The 12,451-nt window shown below is 43.9% G+C and overlaps 1 protein-coding gene across 25 annotated transcripts in view; it reads right to left on the bottom strand.

Moving 5' to 3' along the window:
• Nucleotides 1-12,451, bottom strand: part of NRXN3 (neurexin 3) — a 1,774,064-nt gene that overhangs the window by 1,202,805 nt on the left and 558,808 nt on the right. For all 25 annotated transcript variants that reach the window (XM_070469697.1, XM_070469702.1, XM_070469686.1 and 22 more), the window contains 2 exons: nucleotides 7,390-7,828; nucleotides 621-1,004 (listed from right to left, as the gene is read on the bottom strand). In XM_070469697.1, coding sequence (XP_070325798.1) covers nucleotides 621-1,004; nucleotides 7,390-7,828 — 823 coding nt within the window. The remainder of the gene's footprint in view (nucleotides 1-620; nucleotides 1,005-7,389; nucleotides 7,829-12,451) is intronic.

Genomic DNA, 12,451 nt, shown 5'->3' with positions numbered 1-12,451 from the left:
CCATTTTAAAGAAGAGGAAGTCAAGTCTCAAAAATATTATCTTGAGTTCATATCACTCTATGAAGGCCATATTTCTCACCCAGTCTCGCCCCAGAATTCATGTTTTTAACCAACACACCACTGCCTCATAAAACCCCACATGTACGTGATTATTTATTTAACAGCTAACTATTCCACTAGGCAGCAAGTTCCAAAGAACAGGGCTGGGGCTGTTTTATTCTACAGTGTATTTCTAAAGCCTAATCTGAGAGCTAGCCCAGAGAAAGCACCCAAAAAGCATGAGTTCAAGGAACAAATGAAACAGCCAGTTGGTGAGCCCAGCCAGAATGGCCAAAGAGAAAGTATTGGCCTTCTCAAAGAGAAGATGTCAAACACTCCATCAAAAAAGCATCATGACCAAGCTCCTATTTATGCTAGTTTCCCTTTCTACCATCCAATCCTAGCCAAACTGAACCAAACATCCAGACCTAGAAAGGGTGTCACCTGGAAAGCAGTGAACCCAAGAAAATTCTCCTGCAGAAGCACGCACACACAGGAGGTCCCAAAAAAGTGTCCGCGATAGCAAAGGAAGCCTAGGCACGTCTCCCCGCTCTCACCCAGTACATCACCGCGCGACTCACCCCGCTCGCAGGTCCGTCCCCAGTAGCCGGTGCCCGTGCAGTCGCAGATGAAGCGGTTCCAGCCATCCTTGCACACCGCGTTGTTCTTGCAGGGGTAGCTGTCGCACTGCTTGGCGCTCATCCGGGAGCAGGAGGACTTGACGCCCGCGGCGTTCTGCATCTCCGCCAGCTGCCGGATGTTCTTGCTGCGCCCGTCGATGAACAGGTCGCGGATGCAGCCCACGTAGCCGTAGTTGAGCATGGCGGTCCAGAGCTCCGTGGGGAGGATGAGGCCAGCGCGGTTCTCCGGCAGCCCGCCCAGGTACATGTCCCCCTCCAGGTCGAGGATCTCGCTCTCCCCGCTGGCGGTGAACGGCGTGCGCCTGCTGTTCACTGATATGGTACCTGGGATGGGAGAATGGAGACAAAGAGTGAGCTCACAGCCCTCCCTGCATCCCAGGTGAGCCTGCCAGTTGATGAACCAAATGAAAGGAACCTAGCAGGCGAAATGGGAGACCAGTGTGGCCCAGACAGGAGAGAACCATGTGAGTGGGGAATGAAAGGCCACAAAATGGTAAAAAAGGACAATGCAGGCCATTTGGTTCTGGTCCCTGCCAGCGAAGACAGCTGAGCCCAGAGGGGGAGCCAGGACAATGCCAGTGGCCAGAACCTAAAACAGTATCTTTTTTTTTTCCTACCTAAAAGCCTTGACTGAAAGGTTGCATGCCACATAGGCAGACAGCAGCACCATCCTTTCCTGTGTTTAAATCCTAGCTCTGCCACCTACCAGCCAGATAACCCTGAAGAAGTGACTTCACTTTTCTAAGTCCTCAATTTCCTCATCTGTAAAATGGGAAAGGATCTGTCCCACCTCACAGGTTGGCATGATGGCTGCATGCATGCATGCTAAGTCGCTTCAGTCACGTCCAACTTTGCAACCCTATGGACTGCAGGCAGATGAGCTCATATATGTAAGGTGCTTCTTACTCTGGACCTAGGACAGAGTCTGTAAGTCCCGCCTGAGTCTTCACCACTGGCTCACCATTGCCAGAGGATGGAGCCTGTTCTTCCGTCTCTCTCTCCTCTCTCTCCATGAGCTGATATCCTCTGTACTTGTCTTAGGTACCCGTCTAGCCAGTACGCATTTTCAACACTCATTGCTTTTGATAAATTTTAACTGGAACGTGTTTCTTCATGTGTTCACTTAACAAATATATATTGGAACCTGTTCTATCTCTAGTATAGTTCCAAGCACAGACATGAACTTGACAGGCATGCCCCTGCTCTCATGAAGCTGATGTTCCAGAGCAGAGGAAGAGAAAATAAACAAGTCACTGAATAAACAAAAGAGACCGACAAATGGCAATTGGGAGGAAGGCAGTTAATTGGGTGTAGTAGCCCAGCAGACAGGTTCTGCTTTCAAGTGTACGGTTGGTAAAGGCTTCTCTAAGTACGTGACAGGTAAGCTGAAACCAGAACGCTGAGAAGGATCCAGGCATGCCAAGTCCAGGGGGAAGAGGAATGTGTCTGGCACCAGGAATGGCACTTACAAAGGCCCTGGGGTAGGCAGGAGTGTGGCTAGAGTTGAGGATGCCAGAGGAAGTCAACAAGAGATGAGATCAGGGCTGGAGAGGGCACACGGATCACAGATGGAAGCCTGAGCCTGACCTGGGAACTCAGGAATGGGAGTTCCAGTCTTAAGCGGCTTTCTAACCCTGTACCAGTCCCTGAACCCAGTTACAGATCAATTTCCTAAACTGCAAAATAAAACTGATATCTGAACGTCATGCCAAAACTTCCAAAAATGTAGTCTTCTCAAAGTCCTTTATTGGTACCAGGATAACAGGGCCATCCGTCAGCCAGTCCCTCATCTGTGTCTCAATTCCCTCGGCTATGACAGAGGACAGCCTGAGGGGCCTGGGAGATCAAATGAGATCAAGAAAGTGAAGCACACTCTAAATCACAAAGTCTACCCAGAGGTGGGAAGCAGGAAGAGCACCAGGGGCCACCGGGGAGCTCAGTTAGGCCTTCTCCCCAACTCTCCCCTGCAAAGTTTCTCCTGGAGAAACCAGCTTTGCCTTTTTGCTTTTAAATCTTTTAGAAAACCTACATAACAATAAGACTGTCCCGGCCACCATTTTTAGTACTTTGTGATTTTCTGCACTCAAGCTGCAGAATAATCTCAAGGCTGACGTTTGTATTTCCCCTATTTTACAAATGAAGAAAGGGACGCAAGCCTCAACATCTTCTCTCCTGCAGTTTGCTTTCTTTACTCACCACATTCCACAGAGATAATCTGATCACCAACTAACAGTCAGGAGCTTCTATTGCCCAGTGAAGAACAGCACCTGGAACTGATTTAAATAGTGGAGCCTTAAGCAATCCCTCCTGAGCAAAATCCTCCTCTAAGTGTGTGACCACATCTGTTTCAAGAGTCAGTCCTCCAGTTGGGGAATGAAAATAAAAGGTTCCCAAGATCACCTCTCAGTCATATTCTTGAGGATGAGCAGCAGGCACCACAATTAGATACATTTAACTTTTTATAGGGATTTCCAGAAGGCTCAGTGGTAAAGAATCTGCCGGCCAATGCAGGAAACACAAGAGATGCAGGTTTGATCCCTGGGTCAGAAATATCCTCTGGAGTAGGAAATGGCAACCCACTTCAGTATTCTTGCCTAAAGAATCCCATGGACAGAAGAGCCTTGCAGGCTGAAGTCCACAGGGTCACAGAAAAGTCAGACATGACTTAAGTGACTAAACAACAACAACAGAATGTTTTTATAACTATTCGTTTTAGTATAGGTCTGTTCAAACTACTTCACAATTGCACTCATCTCACATGCTAGCAAAATAATGCTCAAAATTCTCCAAGCCAGTCTTCTTCAAGTGAACCAAGAACTTCCAGATGTTCAAGCTGGATTTAGAAAAGGCAGAGGAGCCAAAGACCAAATTGCCAACATCCGTAGGATCATCAAAAAAGCAAGAGAGATCCAGAAAAATATCTACTTCTTCTTTATGGACTATGCCAAAGCCTTTGACTGTGTGGATCACAACAAACTGTGGAAAATTCTGAAAGAGATGGGAATACCAGACCACCTAACCTGCCTCTTGAGAAATCTGTATGCATGTCAAGAAGCAACAGATAGAACTGGACATGGAACAACAGACTGGTTCCAAATAGGGAAAGGAGTACATCAAGGCTGTAAATTGTCACTCTGCTTATTTAACTTATATGCAGAGTACTAACGCTGGACTGGATGAAGCACAAGCTGGAATCAAGATTGCTGGGAGAAATATCAATAACCTCAGATATGCAGATGATACCACCCTTATGGTAGAAAGCAAATACGAACTAAAGAGTCTCTTGGTGAAAGTGAAAGAGGAGAGTGAAAAAGTTGGCCTAAAAGCTCAACATTCAGAAAACTAAGATCATGGCATCTGGTCCCATCACTTCATGGCAAATAGATGGGGAAACAGTGGAAACAGTGGCTGACTTTATTTTTCTGGGCCTCCAAAATCACTGCAGATGGTGACTGCAGCCATGAAATTAAAAGACACTTGCTCCTTGGAAGAAAAGCTATGCCCAACCTAGACAGCATATTAAAAAGCAGAGACGTTACTTTGCCAACAAAGGTTCATCCGGTCAAAGCTACAGATTTTCCAGTAGTTATATATGGATGTGAGAGTTGGACCATAAAGAAAGTTGAGCACCGAAGAATTGATGCTTTTGAACTGTGGTGTTGGAGAAGACTCTTGAGAGTCCCTTGGACTGCAAGGAGATCAAACCAGTCAATCCTAAAGGAAAACCAACCCTAAATATTCATTGGAAGGACTGACGCTGAAGCTTCAATATGCTGACTACCTGATACAAAGAACTGACTCTGGAAAAGACCCTGATGCTGGGAAAGATTGAAGACAGGAGGAGAAGGGGACAACAGAGAATGAGACGGTTGGATGGCATCACCGACTCAATGGACATGAGTTTGAGTAAGTCGGTGATGGACAGGGAAGCCTGACGTGCTGCAATCCATAGGGTCACAAAGAGTTGAATATGACTGAGTGACCAAACTGAACTGATAAGAACAACATACTGGAAAATACCCTCAGGAAGAAATGAAGTTCTTCATTTCTTAAAAAACCCTTCTTCTGAAATTTCTTCAAATCTAAACTTGTTTAAAGAACAATAGAGCCAAGTGGAAATATTCAGAAATGGGTTAAGAGCTTTTTTTCTCTTTTCAGTCATAATATTTCCCATCTCCGGAGCATGCAAATGACAGGAAGTGTCTCTGATACTGTATTTCTTCCATGGTATGTTGTTTAAAAAATGATTTTCTATCAGGTTTAAATATTTTTAAATAATCTGTTGACAAGAACATACTGTAAAACAAAAAAAATCTAAAAAGTAATATGGTAATTTGTGTTCTTTCTGAAATAATTTGATATTAAAAAATTACTTATGAGACCTAAATTACACGGCACAAATGTCACTTTTAAAACTTGCAAGTTTGACATAACTTCTAAGACCCATTTTTGTGTCTCTAAGACCAATTATTTTGTGTCCCTTTTGAATTTTTAAACTTCTAATTAACAGTGAATATGAAAGTATTTCTGAATAAAAATAAATCTACATTAAAAAACTATTAAAATGTTGTTATGCTGCTTTTATATGACAATTATTTGTTTGTTGTTGTTTAGTCGCTAAGTCATGTCCAACTCCTTGCAACCCCATGGTCTGCAGCATGCCAGGCTTCCCTGTCCTTCACTATATCCCAGAGTTTGCTCAAGGTCATGTCTGTTGAGTTGGTGATTCCATGCAACCATCTCATCCTCTATCACCTCCTTGCCTACTCAGTAAATTTTTATAGGCTTTAATCAAACTTATCAGTGTGTGTTGTATTAAGTAGTTAAGTCATGTCCATTCTTTGCCACCCCATGGACTATAGCACACCAGGCTTCCTGTTCTTCCCTGTCTCCTAGAGTTTGCTCAAATTCATGTCCATTCAGTCAGTGATGCCATCCAACCATCTCATCCTCTGTCGCCCCCCTAGTTTACTCAGTAATTTTTTATAGGTTTTGATCAAATTTATCACTATGTCAAAGTATTAACCAATGCCATAGCACTCAAGTATAATATTAAAGTGTTTTGTAACCAAAACTTGTTTGTCAAAATTGGGTCAACTGATGGTTCTAACCAGACAAAATAACACCCTACTTGAAAAAGCAGTTAGTGTTGAGGATAAACAGAAAGAGATATGTGGCAATTTTATATGTTCTAGCCTGCCGTGACACAGATAGGTGACATTTAAGCTGTGCCACGGTCTAGGTTAGTCAATCATGAAAGCTGTCAACCGTGACCAGTCCAAAGACCCAATGTGCATGGTCTTAAAAACTAGCAGGAGTGTTTCTTTTATAATTCTCAGACAGCTTTCTTGCTCCTCCCCTGCCAACATATTTATGGATAAACTTTGAAAGATTTGGCCTCAGAAGAAATTAAGTTTGTGTGTTTTCTGCTTAAAAAGAACAAAATGCTCATTCTTGCCCAACAAACACATTTCATTTGAAGTCTCTTGGTTCCTATCAAATTTCAGGCAATCAATAAGGCAGCCTGCTGGGCAATAAACCATCCAGGTCTGCAATCTGCCACACGTCTGCCCTTTGCACAGAACCTAAGCGGCTCCTCCTAAGGGCAACACTGCTCATCTCCACCATCCCTCCAGCTCTGGGAGGATTCAGAAGAGCCATCTGCGCATGCCCGGCCATCCCTGGCTACAGACTGTTAGGGGAACCTACTGCTTTCTATTATTGGCCAAATGTATCCAGAAACAGAATGTCCAAAAGGAAGGCATTTTTGTGTTCACCAGGAGAGTAAAACCTTCAAAATATGGCAAACAGAGCCGAGACTTTTCTTGAGTATGATACTACCTAAATGGAGAATTGGGAAATAAATGTGAAATTCAAATGCCCTAATTACTACTCGGGGTGAAATGTCCTTTCTGATGGCACAGGATGTGACCTTCATCACCACATGTCCACAGAAAGCAGGCAGACTGTTCAGGCATTCCAAAGCCTCGGCTTCTCTATTTGTTTTCCCCACTCCCATCCTTTGTTACTATTCCAGAGTGGCTATGTACTGCCTGGGGCTAGCTTGTTTGATCCGTGGCTGCAGAAATAAAGCCATTTGAAGCAAATGCAGAAGGTTATGAAGAGGAAGGGAGAGTTAGTGAGGTCTGAGCAGTGAGTGAAATATAGGCTTTCACACCAAAGGAAGGCTTTAAATTGAACATGACTTCAGGAAAAATCAATTTGTCTTTTCCTTTCTTGTCATAATTTCCCCCTGCAATATGACTCTTGACAATTATTGAAGGGTGTATCGTTGTATAAACTCTTGCACAGTGCTGCTTATTCTACAAGAGTAATCACATAGTGCAGCATCTGTGATGTCACAGTTGGTTTCTATGGTGATAAGAAAAAGGAGAAGAGAAGGGGGGGAAAAAAACCATCACACCAGTGACATGCCAGTCACTTTGGCAGCAGTGCGAATGCTCCTTGTAAAAGCATCCTCAGTCCCAGGGGCTCAGAGCTATCGCTGAAGCCATTGTGCAGTGATTGACAAGGGGGATGAGGAGAAGAATGTCAGCCTTTGATAAGACAGGTGTCTTGTTTGGCAACATCATCTTACAACAAGCATTAAGGAGAACAGCAGAAGAATCAGCAAGTGCAAACATTAAAATAAAAAAAAAAACAAAACTATAAGGAAAGGGACGTTTGCACACACCCTGCCTCTTCCTACCTGATCTGCCGTCTCGCTGAATATCCACGTGGTACCATTCCCCATCGTTGGCTTTCTTCTGCGTGGCTTTCACTTTAATGGTGCCTGAACCCATGTCAAGCAGCAGGTACAGGCTGCCGTCGAGGAGCTCCACAGCAAAGAAGTCCACTTTGGTGTTCTTCTGGCTCCGCGCATCCTTCCTTTCTTGGGGCTTGCCGTGAGTGAAGAGGATCAGGCCGTTGGGCTCCGTGGTGCGAAAGTCAAAGGAGATGGAGCCCATGCGTTTGGTGTTCCACTTGGGCAAGCTGATGTAAGCCTCCGGGGTCTCGAAGTTGATGGGGTCCAGTGTGGCCACATTCTCACACTTGAATACCACCTCACCATAGATCTTCATCTTGGTGTCCCCAATCCTGGCCAAGCGAGACAGCTCCAGACGGATATCATTATTCTTATAAACAACCTGTCAAAAGTCAAATAAGTGCCATATGAATCAATCTTGCAAGCTGCAACCATCCATTGCTCACTGGGAACTCAGGAAAAAGGCCCGAGAAGAAGCATCAGGACACGACAGTCTGAAATAATACGGGAAACATGAGACACAGCACTTGAGACCCTGAATACGCCCCTGCATTTGCACTGTATTCCTTTTGTCTGTTTCCTTCTGGCCAATTTTTTGCAGTGTCAGAAAGTTATACAATGCAAGTAGAAATCTAAAGAGACTGAGTTGCACAGACACAAATATTTCCAGAGATATTTACTGAAATGTTCTCGGTAAGAGACCAGAAACAACCTAAACGACCATCAGTAACAGACTGGCACATCCTTATAATGCAATATTAGGCAGCCCTCAAAAACAAAGCAGTGCTCCCAGTTTTGACATGGGTTTTCTGAGTAATACTGTGAAGTGAATCAGCAAGGTACAGAACCATGTGCATTATGCTATCATTATGCAAAGTGGGTGTGTGTGTTAGGAAGTGTGCATTTTATGTATATATGTTTGCAAATGCATTAAACATTTTTGGAAGGAAACACAAGAAACTATAAAACGGTCACTGGGGAGAGGATTTGTAGAATTAATATTCAGGAGTGGAGAGAGACTTACTTTTCACTGTATCTTGTTTTACTGTTTGTTTGTTTTTTTAAATGACTGTGTTAAGAATTGGTAGGGAAGATCTATATTTTTCTCCACATTGCATGTATCCTCTATATACACACAATAAGAGAACAAAACACCCTAAAACATTTTAAAGAATTATGACTTTCTAAACTTCATATAACCCATGTAAAACTAGGGATTAATCTTGTTCCCCAAATTAGAATTTCAAAGAGGTTTTAAAGTTGTTAAAACTGAATTCTGATGCAGTGCCCTCAGATATGTCTTGGTCCTTTGATCTCTAGGCAATGTCACATCCATATCATAACAATAAACAGGGGAAAACAGATGGCAAAAGGGCTAGCATCTGAGTACTGATTATGTAGGCCAGTTTGCTATGTCCTTCACATTGTCTTATTCAAATTCTAAATCAGGACCCCAATTGAGGTTCAAATCCCACATCCACTACTTCCAAGCTGTGTGAACTTCAAAGTTATTTAACTGCTTTGGGTATGCTTCCTCCTTTGAAAATGGGAATGTAGGAATAGACTATGTCTTAAAGATGAAATGAGTTTCTACATGGGAAGCACTTAGAATGGGCACAGAGTATGGGCATAAACATCTCAGCTATTTTGAGGGTGGCTGTTAACTCCCTTGATCCTTTCTGCAGACCTGAGAAAGTTGTCTTATCTCCATTTTCAGTAAAATAACAAGACTTAAGTGCTAAACTCTTACAACTCATCTCAGTGATAAAAAGTTAACTGAGTGGGTCATTCCAGTATATATCATTTAATCCCAAACATCTAGCTGTAGAATTGCTTCTCTTCTCTCTCCCAATATGAGGAGAGAATTAAGATGTATGCTTTTTCTTATTGATTAACAACAAAGAATTGAAAAGGTCTCTCCTACCATACAACCTTCGCCATGGATGAAATCATGGTCAGTAACACTGAGAACAGCAACAATACTAATATTTACTGAGCACCTCCTACCAGGCGCTGTCCTCGGGATCTGAAGTCTAGCACCCCATCAGATCCTGACAACACCCATTTGAGGTACCTACCATCATCCTCCCATTTTACAGATGCAGAAAGAGACATGGACAGTAGTTAAGGAACCAGTCCATGGTCACACAGCCAGTTAAGTGCCAGAGAAGGACCTGAACCCAGGGAGCTGGTCCCAGAGTCCATGTGCTTCGCCGCCTATAGACGTTCAGCACAAGGTCGTGCTACCAGCACCCATGAGCTCATCTTTCATAACACACTGCAAGTCATGCATGTTCAACTTCCCAGTTCAAAAGCTGAATCTCTTAATTCTAGTGGACTGACCATGTGCAAAGAGGAGAAAACAAAACAAAACTGCAAGATTCTTAGGTAATCACTCAAGTGAGTGAAAAAGAAATGAAAAACGTTTAATGGCTAGCAGCTTCTCCTTTCTGATCCCCATGCAACAACATGTGAGATCTCTCTGTCATAACCAAACTGCAGCTTTCTTTGCATTTGGGCTAAATGCCTATGACCAGAGCTCTTGTAAAGGTTAATTATTAACACAGAACAATAGGACGTCCCACAGGGACAGACTGAGGCTCGGCTCCATTGAACAATAAATGGAAAAAGAACTCAAACATCCCTACAGGAGGCAGAGGATAAAAAGAAAAGGGCCTTTTCAAAGAATGCAGCATCCTATGAAGAGGAACTCTTCTGTGAGAAGGGTATAGAACCAAGACTGGGACAGACAGTGAATAACTAGAATGCAAATTTCTGGAGGCACAGACAAGAGAATCCCAGCTGGGAACTGGCCAGACAAAGACTTCTCTCAAAAGCTCTTTGAAAATGAACTCTCTAGCTACTCCATGGCCCTGAAATTACTTTATTTATTTGCAGTTTCCACACCTTTCCCACTGACAGTTGGGTAACCTCTCTGAGTCCTATTGTATTTATTCCCAAAGGCAGGAGACTCAACAGCTGTTCGAGAACTGTTCCCCTTTCCCTCCAGCCCCAGAGCAATTATCAAGATTAAATGGGATACTATACCTGGAAGAACACAGAGAATCCTAAATGGTATGCAAACCTAGGAACACAATAGTTCACCATGTTTTCCAGTAGTACTGGGGTACTAGTGAAAACTGGCAGGGGCCTGAACTGATGTTCTTCTGAGGATCTCCTACCAATAAGAAAGCGGCAGGAGAGCACCTTGTTAGCCCAGTGATATTCAGTCAAGAAGCTCCATGGTTGGCATTTTCACCTCCCCACCGTGACCCCTGACAACCTGCCCACTGCAGACCATGGCATGGCCATGCACAAGTGTAGCAGCACCTTGGAGAGGGCATGATGGCAAGAAACCCCACTGGACTCCCTTACATGGCAAATTAGTATCTAGTATACTTGCTGTTGTTCAGTCGCTAAGTAGTGTCTGACTCTTTGTGACCCATGGACTGAGGCACGCCAGGCTTCCCTGTCCTCCACTATCACCAGATGTTTGCTCAAGTTCTATTGAGTCAATGAAGCCATCTAACCATCTTATCCTCTGCCGCCCCCTTCTTCTCCTGCTTTCAATCTTTCCCAGCATCAGGGTCTTTTCCAATGAGTCAGTTCTTCGCATCAGATGGCCAAAGTATTAGAGCTTGAGTTTTAGCATCAGTCCTTCCGATGAACACCCAGGACTGATCTCCTTTAGGATGGACTGATTTGATCTCCTTGCAGTCCAAGGGACTCTCAAGAGTCTTCTCCATCATCACAATTTGAAAGCATTAATTTGGTATAGTATTTTCTGTAAATTCAGACTTTCATCTAAATGAAAAGACCTGCCTGATGACTGAACGAGAAAAAGATGGGGCAGTGAGCACCTTGGCTGACAACTAGCCCCGACAAGGAGCAATGAAAGACAAAGTGGAAACAGGCCCCAGTGGGAGATGTCACACAGCCCGGAATCACAGAGGCAGAGTCACAAAGAGTGACAACTCCAACCTCGGGTTTATAAAAGCTACTGTTTGGACTTGCAGCTTGTCCAGTTGTCAAGTCCTAAGGCTCTCTCAAACCAGCCCCTCCCCTACCCCAGTAGTGCCAGACTCTGACCACCATCATTTCTCCTCTGGATTTCTGCAACAGCTTTCTAACGGAACCTCCTGCTCCTTCCCGTCATGCTCTCCACAGTTCCACAGTGAATTTTCCGAAACCCCAATAAATCTGATCAGTGCACTCCCTTGCTTAATAACCCTTCATGTAGACAAGGAGGATCTGCCCCTCTCTCTCCCCCACTCTTTTCCCTTTCTTGCCCCCCACCTTTTCATTCTCCAATCAAGACAGCTTCAAGCATTTTTGGTTCTTTTAATGATCCTCTATCTCTACCCTGTGTGTGCGTGTGTGTGTGTGTGTCTGTGTAAGTTGCTCAGTCATGTCCGACTCTTTACAACCCCATGGACTGTAGCCCTCCAGTCTCCTCTCTTCATGGGATTCTCCAGGCAAGAATACTGTAGTGGGTTGCCATTCCCTTCTCCAGGGGACCTTCAGAATCCAGGGATCCAACCAAGGTCTCCCACACTGCAGGCAGATTCTTCACCATCTGAGCCATTTGTTCCCTACTAAACATTTTTCTTGCTCCCATCTACATCCAGTACACACTCCTTGTCATTTTGGTCTCAGTTTAGATGCTACTTTCTTGAGGAATCCTTTCTGACATGATATCTCCCACGATTCTGACAGTTTGGTGGATGTTTTCCTTCTGCACAGTATCTTTTAGCCTTTGACCATGTTTAAGTGTGTTTGTACAATTTTGAATCCTTTTAAAAGTGTTTTGATTTTGAATTATCAAATAAGATGTGCTTAGGACTTTTATCCTTATGTATCAGAGAGCAGACAGAATGAAAACTGCAATCGCAGAAAACTAACCAAACTGATCACATGGACCAAAGCCTTGTCTAACTCAATGAAACTATGAGCCATGCCATGTGGGGCCACCCAAGACGGATGGGTCATGGGGAAGAGTTCTGAC

This window comes from Odocoileus virginianus, chromosome 6, assembly GCF_023699985.2.
Source record: "Odocoileus virginianus isolate 20LAN1187 ecotype Illinois chromosome 6, Ovbor_1.2, whole genome shotgun sequence".
Classification (NCBI taxonomy): Eukaryota; Metazoa; Chordata; class Mammalia; order Artiodactyla; family Cervidae; genus Odocoileus; species Odocoileus virginianus.
The sequence above is the reverse complement of the archived record's forward strand: the minus strand, read 5'-3'. Positions and strand labels throughout refer to the sequence as shown.